The sequence below is a fragment of the Monodon monoceros genome, unplaced genomic scaffold, assembly GCF_005190385.1.
Source record: "Monodon monoceros isolate NGI ecotype Baffin Bay Population unplaced genomic scaffold, NGI_Narwhal_1 Super_Scaffold_13, whole genome shotgun sequence".
NCBI classification, from domain to species: domain Eukaryota; kingdom Metazoa; phylum Chordata; class Mammalia; order Artiodactyla; family Monodontidae; genus Monodon; species Monodon monoceros.
In genome coordinates this window covers 51,484,567-51,508,796 of record NW_021703769.1, presented here as the reverse complement: position 1 = coordinate 51,508,796, position 24,230 = coordinate 51,484,567, and the positions used below count along the sequence as shown (strand labels likewise).

Here is a 24,230-nt window from a genome sequence, read left to right as displayed (position 1 = left end):
TCTCTCTCTCTCTCTCTCTCTCTCTCTCTCTCTCTCTCTGTCCTTATTACTACAAGAATTATTTGAGCTTACTTATTTTTATTGAAATGACAAATCATAGGCATCTGTGACTTTGTTGGAAGATGGGGTTGGCAGCCTCAGATATGTGGCTGAGAGGGACTTGTCAGTGTCTGTTGACTGTCAGAACTTCCTCTCCTGCGGCTGCCTTCTAAACGCTTCAGAGAACTCATAAAAGGCATATTTTGAACTTTAAACTATAGCATACTATTGGTTTCTGTTCAGAGGGCAGTGTGAAGCTGGCTTATTAGAGACCTTGCCTGAAAAGCATGCAGAGTGCCTGGGAGCCAGAAGGTCTTAGTGAATGGTGGGTCCCTTCCTGCAAGGGAGGAGGATTTGAAGATTTCTGTCTCTTTCTAGTTTACCTTGAAGACTCAGGCCCTTGAAGCCCTCTGAACTCTCAGTAACGCTTATTGTCTTTTAGATGGCCATTTCTCCTTCCCGAATGCCTCAGCCTCCGAACATGATGGGTACACACGCCAACAACATGATGGCCCAGGCACCTGCCCAGAACCAGTTCCTGCCACAGAACCAGTTCCCGTCCTCCAGCGGGGCGCTGAACGTGAACAGCGTGGGCATGGGGCAGCCAGCGGCCCAGGCCAGCGTGTCACAGGTACTGTTCATGTTGGGGCTGTGAGCCACCTACAGTGATGTAGCCCCAGCTTCCCACTGACCTCAGCATGTCCTAGTTCACAGAAATTAGAATTCTAGACAAAACATTTCATGTGCCAGCATCTCTTGATTTTTTTTTTTCCCCGTTCTGTTCTGTTATTTTTACCTTGTTTGGAATTAGTCATACCATCTGGGGGTGAACTTCATACAAAAGTGGAATGGATTATGGTTTTTTGGTCTGTGTGCTTTTGTTTTGGTTTTAGGGTTTTTAGTTGTCATTTTCTTGGTTTTTGTTTGTGCATTGTAAATTCTGAGTTTCACGTGTGATCCTGAGAGACACTGGATTTTAAAGAGGGAGTGAGGAAAGGTCCCATGAGTTCACTCTTAATGATTTGGTCTTTGTATCTTGTTGTCTGTCTGAACTGCCCAGGTGAAGTCCGACTAACTGGATCATTTGAGTAGTTCTCTTCTTATTGAATGTGTTTTTAATTATTCAGTCTAATGCTGGTGAGAACTATTTTCCATTCATTTTACTGCCTTTTCCCCCCTTTTGTTAATTGCTAGAGTACACCAGATTGCTGCTGTATACAAATGTACATGTGTTTTTAAAACAGGCCAAGTCTTCCCCCAAAAGATAAAATTCATTATTTAATTTTTTTAACATGAAGTAACATTGAATAAAAGGCAGTGACTACATTAGATTCACTCACTAAATACTTATTAATTAATTCTTAATTTCCATAAATTTCGTTGCTCCAGACAGGGGCTGTCAGGTTTGTCCTGTAAATATTTTCAGCCTGGTGGGCCATGGGCTCTTTGTTTGAACTGCTCTGCTCCACTGTTGTGGTGCAAAGGCAGCGGTAGACATGTGCATTCACATATGAGTGAATGGGCAAAGCTGCCTGCCAGTAAAACTTTATTGACAGAAACCAGTAGCTAGCTGGATTTAGCCATGGACTCTACATAGTTTGCAGATCCCTGCTCTAGACCAGTGATTCAGAATAGATTTTTAATTGGTCCACAAATAATTCTGAAACATGTCCCTAGTTGAGAACCACTGTACTGAAACATTTCAGTGTTTCCATAACTCATTTTTTAAAAAAAGACAAATACCTTTTCCAGTGGTCTAAGCTGTGGGTGGATATTATGGAGCACGAAGCTAGTAAGTGGAGTGTATATGTGTTTGTTTAAGCCAGAGATTTCCACACTTTTGTAAATCAAAGCATGAGAAACAAGTGCACATTACTATAAGTGTGCAGATCGATGACGTTTTACAAATGGAACCTTCCCGTGCAGTCAGCAGACCTCATCAAGAAACCATGATTAGATTTTCATACATTTAAGTCTTTGAAGTCTTTTGCCACATTTTCAAATGGGGGAAATAATTTTAACATACTCTGTTCCATCTGTTAGGGACAGGTGCCTGGTGCTGCTCTTCCTAACCCTCTGAACATGCTTGGGCCCCAGGCCAGCCAGCTGCCTTGCCCACCAGTGACACAGTCACCGTTACACCAGACTCCACCTCCTGCTTCCACGGCCGCAGGCATGCCGTCTCTTCAGCATCCGGCGGCATCTGGGATGACTCCTCCCCAGCCAGCAGCTCCCACCCAGCCATCAACTCCTGTGTCGTCTTCCGGGCAGACTCCCACCCCGACTCCCGGCTCAGTGCCCAGTGCCAGCCAAACCCAGAGCACCCCTACAGTCCAGGCGGCAGCCCAGGCCCAGGTGACCCCACAGCCTCAGACCCCAGTCCAGCCTCCATCCGTGGCCACCCCTCAGTCGTCACAGCAGCAGCCGACACCTGTGCACACCCAGCCTCCTGGCACACCGGTGAGCCCCTCGGCCTGTCGTCTTCTGGCCAAGACTCTTAGATGAGAACTTGCCCATAAAAAATCTGTCATGAAGTCACTGCAAGTCTTGGTGCGGTTGCAAAAAGTATCTGTTTTGTTTCCAGCATTGGCTCCAAAGGCTGTTAGGCAGGACATGACTTATGATTATCTTCCCCAATTAAATCAGTTTGTAGAAATCAACAACTAAAAGAACTCATACATGGGTCCTCCGTAGAATTTTTTTTTTTTTTTTTTTTTTTTTTTTTCGCGGACCTCTCACTGTTGTGGCCTCTCCCGTTGTGGAGCACAGGCTTCAGACGCACAGTCTCAGCATCCATGGCTCACGGGCCCAGCATCTCCGCGGCATATGGGATCTTCCCAGACCAGGGCACGAACCTGTGTCCCCTGCATCGGCAGGCGGACTGTCAACCACTGCGCCACCAGGAAAGCCCCTCCGTAAAATTTTTAAGCTGTCTGTCCATAGGAGCAGTACGTCCCCCATTATCTGTCCTAGATTGACGTCTTCTGAGTTTTAGTAGTGATGAGGATTTGGTAAACAAGTCAAGTTCCTAGTTGTATGTACTTTGACCTTGCCTATCAGCCTTGTTTTCCAGCTGGAAGCCCTTTCTTTTTCATGACAAAATGGAATGCTCAGGTTAACACTTCTGTGGCTTAGATTTACCCATTCTTCCTGGGAGGTGAAGGTGGCAGGGTCACACCACGTCCTGTGTCCCATGTCCCATGCTCTGCTGGCAGCACCCAGTCCGGTGCTTTCCTAGACTGGGCTGTCCCCACTGACACAGGGGCCTGAGGCTGCTTCTGCTCACCTCCACATTCTTCTCCCAGTTCTCACCAGAATCTTAGTGTCTGTTTTCTTATCAGTCTAACTTAAAAACCTTCTTCCCCCTAAAATACATTATCTTTTATTTGTGGGGACTGAGGATATTTATTTATAAAATGTCAAAATTAACCCCAACATAAACCCCAAGATGACATTACAGTTTGTATTTCTCCAAAGGGAGTGTGCTTATTGATCCTTACTTTATATTTCTTATCTCTAAGTAAGATCCCTTTGTAATTTTATGTTTTCTTTTGTTTGTTTACTTAAAACTCCATTGGATAAATCTATGAAAATTTAGAATTCTTTCTGGGATTCCTTTTTTTTTTTTTTTTTTTTTTTTTTTTTTTTTTTGCTGTACGTGGGCCTCTCACCGTTGTGGCCTCTCCCGTTGCGGAGCACAGGCTCTGGACGCGCAGGCTCAGTGGCCATGGCTCACGGGCCCAGCCACTCTGCGGCATGTGGGATCTTCCCGGACCAGGGCACGAACTTGTGTCTCCTGCATCAACAGGCAGATTCCCAACCACTGTGCCACCAGGGAAGCCCTGGGATTCCTTCTCTTAATGTTTGTTTACTCCTCCACCACTGTTCCTATAAGTAACAGGCTAGTTATACATTCTTATTCCATATAGATACTTTATTCCCCTTTCTATAGCATATATACTTATATATTTATTATTCAGCGTTTACCATAACCATTAATGTCATTGGAAGGAATTATATTTAAAATAGGAGGTTCTGTGACTTAGGTAGAAAATTCCCAGAAAATAATTTTCTATCAAAAGGTAGGAAGCTCTGTTCTTCCATCTCTGCATTGTTGGCAAGTAGTCAGTTGTGTTTCTGCCTGATTTTGATTTCTCTGGAACTCCTATTTTAACGCTTATTCTTCAGTTCTCTCAAATAGAGGTGCCTATTAGATTAGTATTGAGAAAGATTAACGTGAAACTGTGTGTTGAGTGAGCATCAGGGTTTAAGATCATTTATATTGTTTACAGAGATAAATGATTTTGGTTTCTCCACAGCTTTCCCAGGCAGCAGCCAGCATTGATAACAGGGTCCCCACTCCATCCTCAGTGGCCAGCGCCGAAACCAACTCCCAGCAGCCAGGACCCGATGTACCAATGCTGGAAATGAAGGCTGAGGTCAAGACTGAGGACACCGAGCCCGATGCCAGTGAACCCAAAGCAGAGCCTGGGGCTGCGGTAGGTGCCATTCCTGGGAGTGAATAGATGTACTGCGCACAGAGGCATCACTGAGGTGTCCTCGTGGGAGGCACAAGGCGTCCACCGTGGATGTCCCTGCTTTCCGTTTCAGTATCCTATTCGATTGTGGTTCAAGTTGGAAAGAGATTAAAAACAGATTGGTTATTTATTTTTAGATGTGAGATATGGGTTTATTTTATTTTGCCAGAAGTGAAGAGCACTGGCTTGTATTTTAAATGTTTAAATCATCCAGCAACTTTTTCATTGCCATCCTTCATTCATTTATAATTCTGCAGAGTTAGACTGCACAAGAGGTGTGTTCTTTTACTAATTAACCTGTAGCAGAAGTTGGAAACTGACAGACCGTGGGCTGAATCCAGCCTATAAATATGTTTTGTTTGGCCCACACAATTATTTTTAAAATGGGAAATTACAAATAAAACTCTAAATTTCTGGCTTTTCTTGAAAAATGAGAAGCTCTGCCAGCACTGTGCTTCCATTGCTGTAGGGCAGCAGTCTAGGTGGGAGCACCAGCTGTGGCTCTTAGATGGGTCGTGAGCTCTCTAGTTTGCCAGAGTGTCCACTGCTCCCCGCGGCCTCACACAACAGCTCCTGCTGCTGTCATTAGCTTTGCCTGCCTGGCCCTCTGAGCAGTTGAATTTCTGATCCTTCCCACAATTTTCAAGGCACTTCTTGTTCCAAACTAGAAATATATGTAAAACTATTGGGCAGTTAATTGGTGTATACAATGTATATACAAGTTTTTTAAGCACTCTAGCATGTAAAAATTTTTAGGACTGTAATGCACTGGTGCTGTACTGAAGTGACTCAACAGGCACTCCACCCCTTCTTGTGGGAGAGAAAAGGAATGGTCAATGCAGCTCTGACTTGGGAAAGGTTTTAACAAGCCCATAGAGATTTTTAAGAGCCTTCCAATAAGGCTGAGTTAGAATAAAGGTCTTTCATATTCATATATCATTGTCTGTAAATTTGTTTTTCTCAAGATCATGGAGGAGGACTTACAAGGATCTTCTCAAGTTAAAGAAGAAACAGACACAACAGAGCAGAAGTCGGAACCAATGGAAGTGGATGAAAAGAAACCTGAAGTGAAAGTCGAAGCTAAAGAGGAAGAAGAGAGTAGCACCAACGGGACAGCCTCACAGTCCACTTCTCCTTCTCAGCCTCGCAAAAAAAGTAGGTCATGTTCTCGTAAACTTACCGGATGGTGCTGCTTTTCCATTGTGTTGGGATTGCATTCTGTGGATTAAAAGCTAAAGCAGAAAAAGAATTCCATCTCTTCTTTTATCCTTCTTGCCTGCCATTCTGCAAGTTTTAGAAATGGTGACAGTGAGCTGAACTCCAGGATGTGAGCCCACAGGGGTCTGTGGTAGGAACGAGAAGCGACCAGGGCGCTGAGGGGCAGCCCATGAGCCGCCTGTCTGGGGTGGTGCTGGCTTTATTCGGCATGCCATGGACAACCACTGATGGACTCCAGCAGGAAGATGACCGGAAGCTTGATGTTAGGGAAATTATCACTATGGCAACCCTATGCACTGAAGTTTGTAGGTTTCTGCTGATACAGATAGGAAACTAAGTGCCCAAAGTCAGGGGGTGGGAGAGTAGAACCCACTGACTAGTGCAGCAGGAAGAGGGAGGGCGGCAGGTAAGTGAAGATACTTTGGGTTCTGAAATAAGCAGGATGAGCCAGGCTCACGGTGGAAGTTGGATAGAATGTATTTGAGATGTGTCCAAAGTACGGAGGTAAGGGTGTCAGCAAATTGTCAGGTGACCGTTAGGAATGTGAGACGTGGCTCAGGTAGTTCAGGGCTGCAGGTGATCCAGTTAGGAAAGACGGCAGAAAAGTGTTAGAAAGGCTGATACTGTATAGTTTTGCTGCTGGAAGAGACCCTGGAGATCATAGAGGACAGCAGGCCTTAAGTTTTTGGTCTCAGACCTCTTTATACTCCTAAAAGGTGAGGATCCCAGAGAAGTTTTTGTTTGTATGGATCATCTATCACTATTTACTCTATTAGATGTCTTTTTTAATATTTATTTAAAAATAAATCTGTTACATGGCACCCATAAATAACACATTTTAATTAAAAATAACTTCCAAAACAGAAATAGTTGGAGTGATGACATTGTGTTTTACAATTTTGTTACTCGGAGAGTTAAGTGAACACAGCTGGATTTTCATATCTGCCTCTGCCTTTGCTGTTGTATTCTGTTGTTTGGTTGAAGTACATGAAGAGAATCCAGACCCACTCAGATTAATAGTTAATAAAGAGAAGAGTATTTTAGTAGCTTTTTCAGGTCATTGTGAATATTCTTTTTTGATACTACACCAAAACTCAACAAGTAGAAGTTTCTTAAAGGCTAGTTGCAGTGGGAAATCTGAATCCATAGCCCTGAATTTCTCATACTCTGTGGCGTTAGAATCCATCGTCCGTCTTGTACTTTGAATGGATCTTTTGCCATTGCATGTTTTTTTTGTAACACTATCCTCTGGTCATCTGGGACTTTGGCTCACTGAGTTATGCTCATCTTCCAAATGTTGACATGCTTTATTATGTGATATTTTTTAAAATCACATTTATTAATATCACTATGAGTCTCTTCAGAAAGTCGTGTAAACTTTGACAAGCTGTCAAGCTCACGTGTCCATGATACAGGTTTTTCAAAATTCTAATTTTTGATGCAAGTCAAAATTTTATTATTGGTAACAAATAGCGTCAGTTGTCCTGGAAGTAACTATAACTGGCATACTTTGTTCATTTTTGAGCAAATGTCTGTCACATACCCAGATCTGAGTAACTGTAGCTTGTCTATCAGCCATTCTTTCTAGTTTTGTGTGTTTCATGAAGAAAAGCAGTTACTTCAGCTCTCAACTCAACACTCACACAAGTGCTTTCTCTCAAGACAACCACTGCATGCAGCAGAAGTGCTTTATGACAGCTTCCCAATTTGTCGTACAGAATAAAAGACATGTAGCCAAGGGCCGAGATTTAATATAAGTAAGAATTTTGACTCGTTCATCAAGGACACTTGTAAGTGCAGATGACGTTTTTTCCTGTGTATGCACAGCAGCAGCAAAGAACGGGGCAATCACGAAGTCGAATTTGGAGCTGCAGCCTGGTCATGCTGCAGTGCTAGTGATTTTATTCACTGTTGTTTTTGCCCAGTCTGTGTGAATGTCAGCACACAGTGCAAAAGGCAAATGATAACTTAGTGTAATCATGAAAATTGTTTTATATTATGGAAATGGATTTCACAGACTCCTAGAAAAGGCCTAGGGCAGTGCTAGATGGAAATGTTGTATATCTGCACTCTCTTGTTATGGCAGTCACCAGCCACATGTGGCTCCTAAGTACTTGACATGTGACAAGTGTGCCTGAGGAAGTGAATTTTTAATTCTATTTAATATTAATTCATTTTGATTCAAGTAGCCACATATGGCTGGTGGCTACCATATTAGACTGCATGAGGGTCCCTAAGGTATCCATGGGCCATGGTTTGGGGACTGCTGATGTGGTCCCCACCTGATTGTCCTGAGAAGGTTTTGAGCCAGAGAAGTGGAGTGACTTGCTCATAGCACACCACACTAATCAGTGGCAGAGAACTTGTTTCAAATACAGCTTCTGGCTGCTACTTCCACTCATTTGGAGTCTTACTACATCAGTGTGGTTGTTAAAGACAGGAGTTTGAAAATGACTTCTCCTTGGCATAGGTATTAAATGTTTAGTGAATGAGTGAACGGTCATCCAGAGTGAGATACATGTAAGGCCACGTTAGTTTTGATCAGCACTGGGAGACGAGATGGTCTGGAGCAGGGCATCAAAAGACTGCCTAGGGCGACCAGGTAGTGCATCTTTTAGGCTTTGTGTGTCATAAGGTTTCTGTTGCAGCTGCTGAGCCCTGCCTTGTGGTGCGAAAGCAGCCATGGACACCTGCACAACAAGGACGGTTGTGTTCTAAAAAAGCTTTATTTTGTCAGACTAAAAAGTGATTTTGTGTAATTCACGTATCATAAAATAGCATTCTTCTTTTCCCTAACCATTAAAAGCCTTAAAAACCATTGTTAGCTCCCAGGCCCATACAAAGGCAGGCAGCTGGCCAGATTTGGCCTGTGGGTTGTGGTTTGCGACCCCTGGTCTAGAAGAATAAAAAAGCTATTGATTAACGAATTGTCTTCTTATAAAGAGTTATTCAAAGAAAACCAAACACTGCTTCATCTCTGTAAAAACAGACTGGAAGAAAAGGGGTTAGCTGAAGGCAGAATTTGTTTGTGTTTCACAAGGCTCCACAGGGCACATCTGCTCCCTAGACCAGGCCTTTGCACCTGCATGGGAGTGTCTACACTGGCTGTCTCCCATGCTTGCTGACCGCCATGTGTTCTGGAGCGCAGGAGGCCGTTTCCTCAGGAGGTCAGTCAGGATACCTGGGTATTCCCTGGCTCTGATGTCAATAAAGTTTCTGGAAACTTCTCAGCCAGTGTTTTCATCTCTCGATATACTCAACGCATACCACTTCCCAACGGGAACTTTAGGTTTTTATGGTATTTTAGTCTGATTTATAAATTACAATTTGTTATGTATCTGTTGTAGAAAATTTTTTCAAAATTCAAAAAACCACAAAGTGGAAACTTCACATCACTTAGAACCTAAGTCATCAGAACATCTTTGCAGTGTTTGCCTCTGCTAATTTTTCTGTGGGCAGGAGCGTATGTGAGTGAGGGGGTGTGTGACACTGTCACCTTCACAGGCATGTTTCCCATGTCCTTAGAACTCACAAGGGGTTTGTATGAGTGACTGTCCTGAATGTATTTGGCAGCCAGTGCTTGTTCTTACACTGGTGACAACAGAAGGCATCGTAGGAAATGGGTGGGCCAAGAGGTTGGAGACATGGGCACTAGTACATGTGCAAGGGGACAGTACACAGTACAGAACTTCTGGGGAAAATAAGAGAGCTACTTATTTTTGTGGCTCTCTTACTGTATACATTTATTTGTGAGGTTGTAATACAAAACCATTCCTCTCAGGTGGTTTGAGTTTACTTCAGACAAGGACACAAACGTTTCCTCAGGCGAGGAAAAGCCCCTTCCTGTGAAAATGGCTCTGTACCCACCCATTTGATCAATGAGGCAGATTAGAAAGTTAGCTTCGTTTTTTCTGTTCCAGCCAAGTTTTGGCACTGGAAATCTTTTTGTTGAACAAGCAGACTTCTCAGTGTGGTATTTTTGCCCCGTGATGTGGATGCAGTTTTTAAAAACTCTAGTGTGACTGTGTTTTCAGAATCCCTGAATCGTAGCTTTAGAATGTCCGTGGACTCCTGGAAGCTTCACGGCTGGGAGGGAAATGGTTCGGGCCTTCTCAGAAGTAGCCAGGCTTCCATTTGAAAAGTGACGGAGGAAGAGTCTGGGTGCCTTGTCAATAGCATCGTTTCCTGTGCTTTTTAACTGCAGTCTTTAAGCCGGAGGAGTTGCGCCAGGCTCTGATGCCAACCCTAGAAGCGCTGTATCGACAGGATCCAGAGTCCCTACCTTTTCGGCAGCCTGTAGATCCCCAGCTCCTAGGAATTCCAGTAAGTTGATATCATAAAAACATTATAACTTTACCACTGTAATTCATGAGTATCCACGATACTCATTTTATCTCTTAAAATTGGGTAAAATAAGAATTTTTTCCCTAATGTAAAAAAATACTTTCTGTCAAAACAATAATACACCTTTGTCTTACTGACTGAAATGTGTGTTTCCCCCCTGTTCCGTTAAGCCCCAGGGTCCATGGAAGGGGTGCAGTGAGATGGGGGGAGCACACCCTGGGGTGCACAGCCTCTGTAGCCTTGCTTTATATTTGGGTAAGACTTTGTATTCCGGAATGGATTTAAATAATTGGTGAACATCACTTATAAAACACATGGGCCTCTCACTTTGAAACCCTGGGTGCTCTTGCAAAGGCCATGGTGACCCAACAGATTCTGTGTAGCAGTATTACTATTTTTGCTTTTGTGTTTGTCTTGGAATTTCATTTTGGTTGCTAGGACCAAGAATGAATCTCTAGAAAAACATATTGTCTGATAAATATGTTCACCATTTTAATTCGGTGGATCAAAATCTTATTTTAAAAATCTGACATTATAAGACATGTTTTATTAAATAAGTTTTTTAGTATTATTTTTTCTTTAACTTTGCTTTTAAAATAATTTGATCACACTTGAAAATATTAATTACAATTTTAGATAATAAAATCAGAGGAAGATCAGAAGTTGTTTTCTTTTCAAGTCCCATTTTTCACTATTAGAAATGGAAGTTATACTGGTACTTTCTTCAATTTTATTTTAAGATAAAGCTGCCAAAGAAGATGGGCATTTGGAATTTGGGGGGATATGCTAGACTGAGACCGTTTTGTCTTTCAGGATTATTTTGACATTGTGAAGAATCCCATGGACCTTTCCACCATCAAGCGGAAGCTGGATACAGGGCAGTACCAGGAACCCTGGCAGTATGTGGATGACGTCTGGCTCATGTTCAACAATGCCTGGCTCTACAATCGGAAGACATCCCGGGTCTATAAGTTCTGCAGTAAGCTCGCAGAGGTCTTTGAGCAAGAAATTGACCCTGTTATGCAATCCCTTGGATATTGCTGTGGACGCAAGGTACAGTTGAAACTTTTTCTGGAAAATGAACTACCCTTGTTAATACAGCCAAAAAGGGTATTATGATGATATGATAAACTCAGTATTTTGGCCACACCTGTGTACTGAGAAGGACCCAGATGGATTCTGGTCTCTTGTAAAACAGTTGATTGTCTGAAGCTAGAGGTGCTTATGGGGGAAGGCCTTGGATTAAGCATTCCTGGCTGCCCCAGTGTCCATTCATCTATCTGTAACAAATGTCTCTCAGACACTAGGGACTTCCCTGGTGGCGCAGCGGTTAAGAGTCCGCCTGTCAGTGCAGGGAACACAGGTTCGAGCCCTGGTCTGGGAAGATCCCACATGCTGCAGAGCAATTATGCCCGTGCACCACAACTACTGAGCCTGCTCTCTAGAGCCCGTGAACCACAACTACTGAGCCCGTGTGCCACAACTACTGAAGCCTGCGCGCCTAGAGCCCGTGCTCCATAACAAGAGAGGCCACCGCAGTGAGAAGCCCGCGCACCTCAATGAAGAGTAGGCCCTGCTCGCCTCAACCGGAGAAAAAGCCCGCACGCAACAACGAAAAACCCAAGGCAGCCATAAAAAAAAAAAAAAAAAGTCTCTTAGACACTAATTCTATCCTATTGTATCCAGAAATGTCTTTAAATAGATGTGAGAATCGTTAGAAGACTATCCAGTATACTAACAAATAATTTACTAGCTAAATCTAACTCCATATTGGACAGAACATTGCATGACAGTAAATGGGATATATTTTTAGTATTTTCTCCTTTGTTTTTGCAGTATGAGTTTTCCCCACAGACTTTGTGCTGCTATGGGAAGCAGCTGTGTACAATTCCTCGTGATGCTGCCTACTACAGCTATCAGAATAGGTAAGCCTTGAGCAGTTTCTTGAATCGTGGGACAAAAAGAAGGTCTTAGGACGAGGCATGCTTGTCTGATTGTAGATTGGGTAGATTTCATTATTTCTCTCCTGAAGTTTCAGTAAAAAGGGCCAAGATTTCATTGTTTCTCAGTCACTCAGATAGGCCCATGGTCTCTTAACTTAAAAGCATGCTTGTATAGTATAAAATTTTAAGCTCAAAACTGCTTGCTGCACTAGTTGGATCAGGTACATGTGTTAAGCCAAAATGTAACCGTATGAGAAAGAGTCTGAAGTGGAGAGTTACTCTAACAAAGGTTGACTGCCTTTTTTAAGATAATAAAGTTGAAACATTGTATTTTACCAATCTGTGTATAAATATTTGCCTAGCTAATTTGGCCTGTACAGTCTGATGGAAAGACTTGTGTTTGCTCTAATTCATTTAAAAATTTTAAACCATAGACTTTTTCTTTTTAATCAGTAGCACAGTAAGAATGAGATCGGTGTTTTCATTGAGTTTAAGAATGACTCCATGAGGTGGCCTTTTTGGGGTTAGTGAGTGGTAGGTATGCTTTTGAAGTATTTTCTATTCTCTTGAAATGTGGAGATGGCTAAAGAATAGATCTCCTATCTTAAGTAGAGGAAGAATGAAAATAATTTTTGTTGTTGATTCCCTTACCTAATTACAACTTCCTGGTTTGGAGGGTTGTTTTGAAAATTAAGCTACTTTGTATCCATTGCTTTAAGTGACTGCATGTTGCCATGGCATGAGGGCGTCCTGCCTTGAAACATAGGTTGTAATTCTTTGTCAAATTCAATTACATTGCCTCCATTCTGTGAATTGGCAACTAAATTCTTTATGTGGCCAAGATGAGGCTTCATGCCTGTTCTTTGTTTTTAGGTTCAAGTATTAAATGTCAGCTTTAGGGTTTGATGTTTTGATTATTTTTATCTTGTTTGCTTATAGTAATTACATATGTTCTAATACTTTGAGGAAGATAAGTTTTTATTTTTTCAAAGGTACATGCAGAGGCCTGAATAATTTGGAATGTTGCAGTTACTTTTCTTCCAATTATGGTTTTTTTTATTATTTTAATTTTTAAAAAATATCTAGGGAATTCCCTGGCAGTCCAGTGGTTAGGACTCAGCACTTTCACTGTGATGGCCTGGGTTCAATCCCTGGTTGGGGAACTAAAATCCTGCAAGCCATGCAGTGCAGCCAAAAAAATTAAAATTAAAAAAAAATAATAAAATTTTTAAAAAAAACATATTCAAGGTAATTAACGACTCCCATCAAAATCCTATTTTTAAAAAAAAAGAACTGTTGACCTAAAAATATCTTAAGACAAGATTTCTAAGCCTTGTCCAGCTCTCTTATCCTAGTGAAGTGCTGGTTTGAGGGGAAAGATGGGTGTCCCTGGACAGGCACCTCTACTGGAAGTGCAGCCGGCACAACTGTCCTGCTAAAAATATTTTAACATTTGGAATTCATTTTCTGTCTTAGCATGCTCTTCTATTGATAGAGGCATTTTAAAACTAAAAGTTTGAACTGATACTGTGGCCCAAATGGAATCTTTCCTATAGTGACAAGTGTTGTTCTGGAGGTTCTGGCCCCTCCATTTACAGTTTTAGCCCCATGATCTTTTGCACATTCTGTAACGTATCAAGCTTAACCTTCTTGTCCATGACATGGGCATAGTAACACCTTTCCTGACACCCTTAGTTGTCAGTCTCCAATGAGACAATGCTTTGGAAACTGTTAGGTGCAAAATACAGCTATGAAATTTTAAGAGAACAGGTTAAAATTAACTATACCCTGAAAAATGCCCCCACTGCTAAGTGCCCAACACAGTTTGGGTCTAGAAGGAAGAGCAGAGAGCAGATTGCTTGCCATCATCTCTTAAGTTTGGGGGCCTTTTCATTGTTGCTTTTCACTGTTCCTGGGTTCTTTGGACCCTGCCTCGGCTGACTTGCATAGATTTCGGCCGTATTTCACTTGAGAGCAATTCAAGTTCGATAGCATGGATGGCATCAGTGTGCACTACTGCCTCCTCAGAGGAGGTTGTTGATGGGGTGCAAACAAAGGATTGTTTTGAAAGTTCTGAAATGTCCAATATTACTTCTATATAGGACTTAATTTTTATTGAGCAGAAGTAATATATTTTCCTTAAGAGTAGAAGCGTAAATAAAGAAGTTCTGTTTTACGCATAATACATTTTAAATGAGTGTGAGCATATACTGCTCCTCAGCTGAATCTCACAAGGTGTGCTTCCTGGAATACAGAACTGGAAGAGATACCACGTTGTGAGTCTGTGAAAGCAGTGGTCTAATTCTGCAATAGACGTTTCAACTACTTACATTTTCATTCTCAACCTTGACTGTTTATGAACACCATGGTGTTCTTTTGAATAATTGTTTTGGTACTTATAGTCCTAAACTGGGCACTTAGAATAGGAAATTCTACAGACCGTTTAAACAAGTGAAACTAACAGATAAGCTAGTATATGGTTACATTTTCACTTGTTTCCACACTTTGGAATTTTGAAAGTAAGTCATGTTGGGAAAACTGTTCTATAACTTTAACAGTTTATTATTGACAGATAAGAATAGATATTATCTATTATCCAAGTTATTTTTATATACTGATATGGTACTTACAACAATCTGCATTTGAAAATTTACTCCATACATTAAATTACCCTTACAGATGAACTCTGCAGTTACATTGTGCTAACTTTAGGTACCCAGATGTACATCATCATCAGATTATGTAAAGTGTTTCTCCTTTATAATTCCATATTCATCAAACTGCTTCCTTCACGTAAGGCAGGAGGTCATCTAGGCTCTTACGGTTGAAAAGTGAATCTCTGAACCATTATGTATTTCCAGGATGAATAAAGTTTGGACTAGGTATAAGATAGGGGCAAGTCTGACATTAACATCTGTCACCCACTGATTACCAGAGTGGTTTCAGCCTACTTGACTAGATGGGTGGGCTATCATCATATCAGAAGGGAGCTAAAGGGAGGCCGGGGCCCCTCCCTTTCCCCTTACACCTGAACAGATTCGATTCTCTGACATCTCTGGCCTTGCTCTGGGACAGACACTCTGTCCCTCCCAGTTTCTGACCCTGAGGATCTTGGGAATGGAAGTCAGTTATACACAGAGGGCGTAGGTTTCCGCAGCCACCCCAGGGGCTGCCATTCAGCCATCAGCGCTTCACTCTGGGCCAGTTTCCTCCAGTGGAAAATGATGGGTTTATGATTCTTGTTCCCCAGATGTTGCTAGGCTTGATGTCCTGCTTGCATAAAAGCTAAGAGTTTAGTTTGTCCAGGATTTTAAAACCGTTTAGACTCACATGTAATTACCGTGGCAATTTCATTTCACAGTGTGTTCCGTAGTCCTCTTTGAGCTAGCGCACAGTGGCTGAGTTTGATCATAATAAATTGGAACACTTTCATTCATTTTTTAAAAGGAAGCAATTTGGCGTTGAAGGGGTATCTTTCTTTTTGCATATTGTTCTGATTGCTGCTTAATTGGTTTATAGTTTCTATAGTGTAATTCTTTCTTGCCAGTGATGATCATGCCCTTCTACACATGGAAATTCCTTTTACTACATGATTTCAAGCCTCCATAAAAATATTTACAAAATAGTGAATAGCCAGAATATTACTGTAGTTCGTTCAGAGAAAGAGATAAGTATTTTTAAAAACAGCAGTGTTAACCTGTTTGTTCCTGGTCAGTTTTTAATCTTGGCAGACTTCGTTGATTGAATTAATTCTAAATAAACTGGTCCCAGCAAGAAACTCTTATTAATCCAGTTGCTACACACAGTGAATCTGTCATGTTCCTCATCAACAAATATGAAAAATTGAATAATCTTGAGATGTGTGCATGCTCTGAAGTTTTATACTTTTAATTCACTATGTGTGTTTAGTCAGTGAAATATAGCAGACAGAATGCTCAATGTGTTTAATTAAGATTAGAATTAGAACTTGTGGGGACCTATTTTAGTGGTAATGAAGACAAACTGGCCAGGCAGTGGCCTGAATCTCAGTTGTTTGTAGCCATGCGCGCATGTGTGTTTGTGTGCGTGTGTGTCTGTGTCTGTGTGTAGCTGCAAGCTGCCGCATCTCCTTCTGCCCATGTGGTTCAGTGTGGCACTCCAAGTCTCGTCACAGTGTCTTTAACACTAATCCTCTTGGCATCTTGTAGATGTAGTTTTGAGCACTAAAACCGCATTTTATTGTGCTGCCGTCGTACCTTATGCTCATCCCTTTTGCTTGTGTAATTCACCTCATTCGGCTTGTTTACTTCTACAGTATTCCTTTGTGCCCATCTTGTTTATGCAGCATCAGCCTGCATTTTTGTTGATTTCTCATTTGTGTCCTTTCCAAACATTTAATAGTTTTTATTTTAACTGTTCTTATTTGATAGCTTGAGCCCAGGCTCTATACTATAAGAAATTGGGGTGATGGATAATTTCTCAAATGCAGATTGTGCTTTAAAGATTAAGTCTCTAAATTTGCTTAACTTGGATTGTCCCCAAGTTAGAGAAATCACTGAGTATCTCAGATTGATGAATGATTGGTTCCAATACCAAAAAGTTTAAATTGAAGCTTAGAATTGAATTTTAAGACTGTTCATGGATTTACATATATTGTATTGTTATACAATATATCACAGTTTTTCTCTGTATAGTCTTACTGATAAATGGCTGGAAAGTCTTTGACCCCGATTGCATTTCTGTTAAATGTTTGTCTAGAATATGGATTTGGTTTCATTTCTATTGTAACCCAATTAACTGAGTGATTAACATGTGAAAAGTAACAGGAGAAAATTAAAACCAGTTCTGAGTGCTCAACATTTTCATACCTTTAAAGATCTGGCTTAATACCGGAAATAAAATCTATGAATTGCTGTCAAGCATAAATTTTCCATTTTGAAAAAAAGCTATTTCAGTTTAAATTGCTTTTTTAAGGCCTTTTGTCAGACTGTTTTATTCAAAGTAAATTTTTTCCATCTCAAAACCTGTAGTTATATCTGGTTTTCTCTAAGTAATAACAAAATCCAAACTCCTAAAATTAGGCTCCTTGCAATTCTAGTATTAACAACTCCTTGAAAACATTTGCATCTTGGAGCTGGACGAACCCGTTGTTAGTGATGATGGCCTGGGATGTGTGCAATGAGACCGAATGCTAATCAATGCTTTGCCTTGGCTTTCTGCTCTGTGTTGTCTTGGTGTTTGTGTCTTACCTTTATGTCTGTGCTATTTGTTCCCTTCCCTGTTCTCTAATCCTGCCCTTCCCCACCTGCCCCTGTTCCTTTCATTGTCCTCACTGACCCATCAATCAACCAACAACGCCCCCCCTTCGTCGTGGTGATCTGCCCTGCTCTGATTGGTGGCTTCGTTGCTTGGGTGGCTGTGTGTTATGATGGACCAGTTCACCCAAGTATGGCCTTCTTGCTGACAGGTATCATTTCTGTGAGAAGTGTTTCACAGAGATCCAGGGGGAGAATGTTACCCTGGGTGACGACCCTTCACAACCCCAGACGTAAGTACCATCCTGTCATTTCTCCCGGGGGTGACTCTGAATTGTTGTTTTGTTCTCATACGTGATTAAAAGGGAAGCACCACTGCCACCCACTGTGACTTTTCTATAGTGTATTTTTCATGTTACTTATACCCACATTCATATTTTACAATGTAGCTCTTGTAGCTGAATCCCAGCGCCACTTGCACATTCTTCCCTCTGCTTGAGACCATGATGCTGTAGCCCCCACTGCAGTGCAGTGGTCTCTCTTGACCTTGCTCTATCTCTTCTTCTAAAACACTTGCTTTTTCCTAGTGGCTGTCAGCTTCCATTTGGGAAGATTGTAAATTTTCAGTTACACCTAAGAAACCAGGTAACCCTTGTCACAGAACTAACTGGCAGTAGCAAAAATGAGTCTTGTGTGTATACCCCATCAGTAGCATTTAGTTGATCTTCCACTGAAACCTCTGTCCTTTAAGTTGCAGAGGTAACAGAACCCAGATGGTGAGACCCCAGCGAGTACCTGTATCTCCTTCCTCTCTGGAGGTTGGACTCTTGCTCACAGCTCCAGCATGGACAGGCATGAGTTAGTTCGTTCATTCCCTCACTGAGTTCACCATTTCCTCCCTGATGCTTATCCTCTGATGGAGTTACTTTTGAGTAGGCAAATGGCCAGAATGTGGTGAGAAAAAAGCAAAAGCAGGGCTTCCCTGGTGGCGCAGTGGTTGAGAGTCCGCCTGCCAATGTAGGGGACACGGGTTCGTGCCCCAGTCCGGGAAGATCCCACATGCCACGGAGCAGCTGTGCCCGTGAGCCATGGCCGCTGAGCCTGCGCGTCCGGAGCCTGTGCTTCGCAGCAGGAGAGGCCACAACGGTGAGAGGCCCACGTACCACAAAAAAAAAAAGCAAAAGCAAATCCACAGATTGGATGGTCAACTCATTTACATGCTTGAGATACCTAAAAACCTGCCAGCCACCATAGCTGCCTAGGACTGCCAGCGTTTTGTGGTCTTTCTTTTCTCCCGACTCTGCCATGATTCCTGCCACTCTGGGGAGTCTGCTGTGTGACTGTCCCCCCAAAGGCAAAAAGGCTTCCCACTGAAGCAGTTTCTAGCACTGTTGGACACTTACTCTGCAACTCAAGTTTACTTTATTCAATCGCACAACAAACCATACCCGCCTGTAAGATACATAAACCAAAATGACAGAAATTCTACATATTCAATTTTTCTGTCCCTTGTCAATTTAATTCTTTAGTCCAATTATGTGATTAATAATTGGATTGTATAATTCTGTGAATCAAGTAATTCACATATACACTAATAAAAGTACCACAAAAATGAAATACTCAGCCCTTTAAGAAGAAGTAAAATATCCCCAAGTACATGCTGACTTGTGTCAATGAAGGAATATTGTAATTAGAAGAATTGAAAATACCAGTGGTGGTCAAATTCAGCAGTCATTCACCATATAGATTTGATTGGAAATTAACAGGTTTGAATCTCAACATAATTTTGCCACTGTATTTTGACTAGCCTTAAATTAAATCTTGTAATAAGTGCTGATGATAGTTTGGAGGAAATATTCCAAGTAAGGCAGAGAAAAATAAAAGGTAGTGCTTTCTATAGAATTAAATGTTGTATGTTCATGCCATTATTACATCTACTTGAGATTTCAGCTGACCATCATTTTACTTTTTATGTGAAGAACTAGTTACAGAATAATATCCCAGAGACCCTATAGTTTATATTCAACAGATAAATTTAGTTAATTAACATTTTTCCTTTCCCCCCTCCCCAAAAATACAAGGACAATTTCAAAGGATCAGTTTGAAAAGAAGAAAAATGATACCTTAGATCCTGAACCGTGAGTATACAGCTATTTTCTTTCTGACTTTTAGGTTTTAGTTTCAGATGAGGAAAGTTCCTCCTTATTGTTGGGCTGTGGGAGAAGACACTGGAAATAAATATATTACCATGGGTGGAATTTTTTGTGTGAAGTTACTTCAGATGTGGATTCTGTTTTAACTCACACAAAAGATGTATGTCTCTGTAGCATGCTGTCCAGCTACTGAATTTTAACACCCTTTAATGTAAGATTAGATGGATGTTTTGGCTCTGTTAGAATCTCTGTAATAACTTCATCATCGTTGTCTTTAAGAAGCCATTTAATGTGAATCTTTAGAGACTAAAGGTAGGAATATTTGGTGGAGGGGTGCTAGTATCATTTAAAGGGAAATTTCAGAAAGAAAAACTCTTAGAAACCACTTTTTAAAAATAAATAATGAGAAGCCCAGTGTTGTATGTTCTTGTCACCATCTTTGGTATGGTATATTTTCAAAGGCCGTTGTCAGATAATTTCCTTTCTTCCAGTGATCAGTGAGAATACTCAGTATGTAAATTTTGCTTTGTAATAACCCCTTAAAGAGGCCTCAGAGCTCCTTCCATGTGGTGGCTCCTCCCCGGTACCCAAAGCTGAGTCCTGAAGGCACCCCAGTGTGTGGAGATGCCCATTTTGTTCTGTCGCTGTGGTGAACGCCCATCCAGGGTTGCTTGGTGAGCACAGACTCCAGCACTGTTGGAAGTTTGGTAAATGTGGCTGTGGTGCATCCAGAGCTGAGAAACAGGTTCTCCCCTCCCTTGGCTCAACTTCCCAGCTTCCAACGGAAGACACAGACTCCACTTCCCATTGAGAGCTGACTTAGTCTCTCCTGCCAGCTGTGCCCAGGTTGCGGGGGGAGCATGTTGGTTACTTAGCAAAGTGCCTGGTGCATGAGGAGGCTGCTCCCTGTCTCTTTAGTCTCTAGTGTCAGTGGATTGTTTGTCCTGACTAGCTGTCTCCCTGTTCACATTGTGTCCTCCCCGACAGTTTTCCTGTTTCCCTGTGATTTATATTCAGTTTTTTAAATTTTTAAATTTTATTTATTTATTTTTTAAATATTTATTTATTTGTTTAGTCATGCTGGGTCTTAGTTGTGGCAGGTGGTCTCCTTAGTTTGTGGCTCACGGACTCCTTAGTTGCAGCAGGTGGGCTCCTTAGTTGCAGCTCATGGGCTCCTTATTTGTGGCATGCAAACTCTTAGTTGCGGCATGCGTGTGGGATCTAGTTTCCTGACCAGGGATTGAACCCAGGCCCCCTGCATTGGGAGTGCAGGGTCTTAACTACTGAGCAACCAGGGAAGTCCCCCCAAAGTTTTGTTTTATACTGGAGTATTTACAATGTTATGTTAGTTGCTATACTCACTTTTCAATTTCAGAATACGTTACATTGAAGCAGTAGTTGCCAGGCAGTGGTGAAGACACAGATGGATAAAGGGGGTCTGTCCTCCAGCCGTTTGTCTTCCAGTAGGACAGACGGATCGTAGCATAGGCAGCAGGAGGCAGTAAGGTAGTCCAGAGTGGGGGACCCTGGCCCAGTGGAGAAGGTGACACTCATTTGGAAGCAGGTATTGGGGGTGGTGGGCAGAGCATTCTAGACACAAAGACATGAAAGGACATGGGATGTTCAGCAGCACTGCAGGTGAGCTCAAGTGCAGGGCATGTAGGGAGTGTGGATGGAGCCCCATAGGACAAGGGGGCAGAGGGTGCTGGATTCCCTCCTGTATGTGCTGGGAAGGGCAGCAGCTGGGGCAGGACAGCAGAGAGTACTGAGGATGGCCGGTGAGGGTCACTGCCATTCTGCACAGTCTGCCTGTGTGTGTCCTTTTCTCCTCTGACAGAGCAGGGACAGAGAAGCTGGATTGGGCTCGATCTGTGGTGGAAGGCTTGCTCAGCAAGGGCAGTAGGATGGTCAGGGGCCGGGGACTCGAGCAGCAGTAGTGAGAGCAGGCGTCAGGTTATGGGGACCGGCATCTAGCATGATAGGAAGAGCCGGGACCCAGGACCGTTTGGAGAAATGTGGTACTTTCTAGCCCCTCAGCCTTCCACAGGGTATAAGTTGTGGTGGCTTTAAGGGCATGGGTGAAAAAATAGGTTTTGACCTTCAAGCATGCTGGCGATTAAGTTTCCTAGGTGAGGTGACAGGGCCCAGGTGAGCTATGGCGGAAGCTGTGCAGAGGGCAGGTGGCATGGTGCATCCCAACTTCTCTAGTGTTTACTTTAAGAAAGGCCGTCATTTCCCACCCTTGTAACTGACTCAGCAGACGTTTCCTGCACCTGGGCTTAAGAACAAGGGTTTGTAACACTGACAGTATTGTTCTCTTTTATTTAAGTCCATTTAGGTATGTGCAGTCATCTAGAGCAAGCACTGGTCTTGAAAATCTGTAGTAATATCAGAAATACTGACCTGTAAAATAGGCCTTCGTCATAACAATTTTTAGAAATAAATGTTCACTTCCGGTTGCAAAGCAGATTGGGAGAAGAGAGGAAAGAGGCATTTGTACAAAGAAAGGGAGAAAGTCAGTCTTTCCTATAGAAAATATCATACTGATGCATTTTTAAAAATACGGCTCAATTAGTCAAGAGATGCATTAATGCCGCAGATTCTTGAAGTCATCAAGGGGATGAGGTGTGAGCACACCACACAGGCTCTGTAGAAGCTCCATTATGTATGTGGCTCCGTGTGTCACAGTGCACTTTCTTTGTCTTCTAGTTTCGTTGATTGCAAGGAGTGTGGCCGGAAGATGCATCAGATTTGTGTTCTCCACTATGATATCATTTGGCCTTCAGGGTGAGTAATTTCCTGGTGATTTCCTGTGATCTCGGGAAAGGGAAAGCAGTTATGCACAGAGTAGAGGGGAGGATGCTGGCTGCTACTGCATTTCATTCATTGTTGTCAGCAAGAATCCGGCAATTAGATGGATGGCAGTTTGTTCTAAATTTAAGTCTTAAGTGTTTGCCCGCTTTGGGAATTGTAGAATCAAAGCAGTCTGCCTCTTCACTTTTGTATAATGATGCGATTTTAATTGCCAGCGAAGTATTTTAATGCTGCATTTCACTGGTTTGGCAACATATACTGTTTTATATAATCTGATCACACCCATTATTTTTTTTGCAGCTTTGTGTGTGACAACTGCTTGAAGAAAACGGGCAGAACTCGTAAAGAAAACAAATTCAGTGCTAAGAGTAAGTTGTGGAAGGGTTTTTGTATTTTTTTGTCTTACCCTTGAAGAGAATCATTTGCCTTGATCTTTATATGAAAGTCAACTTTATGATCAGTCTGTGTTTTAGATGAAAGTTTAGAAACTTTCATCTAAAACACATACAGTAAACTTTGTGAATTCTGAGAGAGAAAATCTGTCAGCAGATCCTTCTCAAGTAGCTTAGAAATAACACACACACATCCTGGGCACGCTCAGCCCTGGGCACCTGTGGGGGTGGCTGTTTGCCCATCAGTAGGTGTGGGCCCTGCTGTTGTGAAGAGTGACCCTCTGGGGCCCTCTGGGAATCAGCCAACATCACCAGGACTGGCAGGAGCCTGATCTGCACGAGGGCTGGTTGGGTGTGTCACTGCCACATTGGGAGCGGCTGCTGGTGTCTGCGAGGAGCAGAGAGAGCGCCCTGTTGCTATAGGAGTAACTTTTCATAGGTAGTCTTCACTTTTTTAGAGATGACACTTTTCAGAAGTGTATACAGTGTGTCGTCTTTGTCAACTCGGCTGCTGCTCTCACTTCTCTCCAGTAGGACAGGCAACTAGCACACCGCTTAGGGCTCCCCAGAAAGAGCCGGGCCACCTGAGGAGCTGGAGTAGAAGAGAGATGGGATGGAGGGAGAGGTCCGTGGGCAGGAGGGAAGGGTGGCAGGCAAGGAAGAAGCCCCTCTGAAGCCTTCCAAGTCAGCGTTAATTCACGTTCAAACTGTGTCATTACCAAAATCCACAGTTATCCTATCACTTAAACTCACTCTTATAAAACCTTTTGAAATATTGATGAATTCACCAGCTATTATAATATTTCTCTTTAGATCAGGGTTTCTGATGTATACTGACATTTGGGCCAGAAACGTCTTTGTTATGGGGGCTGTCTTGTGCTTAATTAGAATTTTAGCAGCAGGCTGCTGCCCACTAAATGCTGGTAACACTCCCTGCCCCACCCCCCCATGAATGGTGGCTGTCAGAAATGTCTTCATACATTACCAGGTGTCCTGGGTTGGGGGCGTGCAGGTGAGAACCCCTACTTTAAAGGATCCATTCCGAGTGATGTCACTAAAGCAGTCAACTACTTAGAATCAATCTCCTGGGCCAGAGCTTTGGTGACCAAAACAGAAATTGCCAGGAGAGCTAGGCTTCAAGAGAAGAGCAGTTGCGGCCAGAAGAGAGAGGGGTAGAGGTGGGGGGGGTGGGTAGGAGAACCTGAGAGCTGGCCCAGCCCCCACCCTCCCCTAGTGTCCAGAGAATGGTGGAGAGGGATATGTGGACGTTTGGCAAATGAGCTTCAAAGATGTAGAACCTTCACTTACAGAAAAGGACCTTAGAGGTGGTGTGTCTCCCCTGGGTTTTTGATTTGCATCATCTCTGCAAGTGTCTGTTGGTCACAAAAGAGAGGTTGCCTCATTTGCCCTGACTTAGTGCAGTGGGCCCTCCGTGTCCACGCATGTGGGACCTGTGGGTACAGAGGGCCTTCTGTACTGCACCACTGTATGTCAGGAACTTCAGCATCCTTGGATTCTGGTGTCTGAGGGGTTCCTGGAACCAGTGCCCTGTGGG

General features: G+C 42.6%; 1 protein-coding gene across 1 annotated transcript in view; it reads left to right on the top strand.

Annotated features, from left to right (window-relative positions):
• CREBBP (CREB binding protein) overlaps positions 1-24,230 on the top strand; it is a 132,068-nt gene that overhangs the window by 94,346 nt on the left and 13,492 nt on the right. Inside the window, exons 13-23 of the mRNA XM_029221308.1 lie at positions 482-670; positions 2,083-2,499; positions 4,359-4,538; positions 5,543-5,732; positions 10,000-10,118; positions 10,953-11,192; positions 11,976-12,064; positions 17,529-17,609; positions 19,398-19,454; positions 22,179-22,256; positions 22,584-22,651. Coding sequence (XP_029077141.1) covers positions 482-670; positions 2,083-2,499; positions 4,359-4,538; positions 5,543-5,732; positions 10,000-10,118; positions 10,953-11,192; positions 11,976-12,064; positions 17,529-17,609; positions 19,398-19,454; positions 22,179-22,256; positions 22,584-22,651 — 1,708 coding nt within the window. The remainder of the gene's footprint in view (positions 1-481; positions 671-2,082; positions 2,500-4,358; positions 4,539-5,542; positions 5,733-9,999; positions 10,119-10,952; positions 11,193-11,975; positions 12,065-17,528; positions 17,610-19,397; positions 19,455-22,178; positions 22,257-22,583; positions 22,652-24,230) is intronic.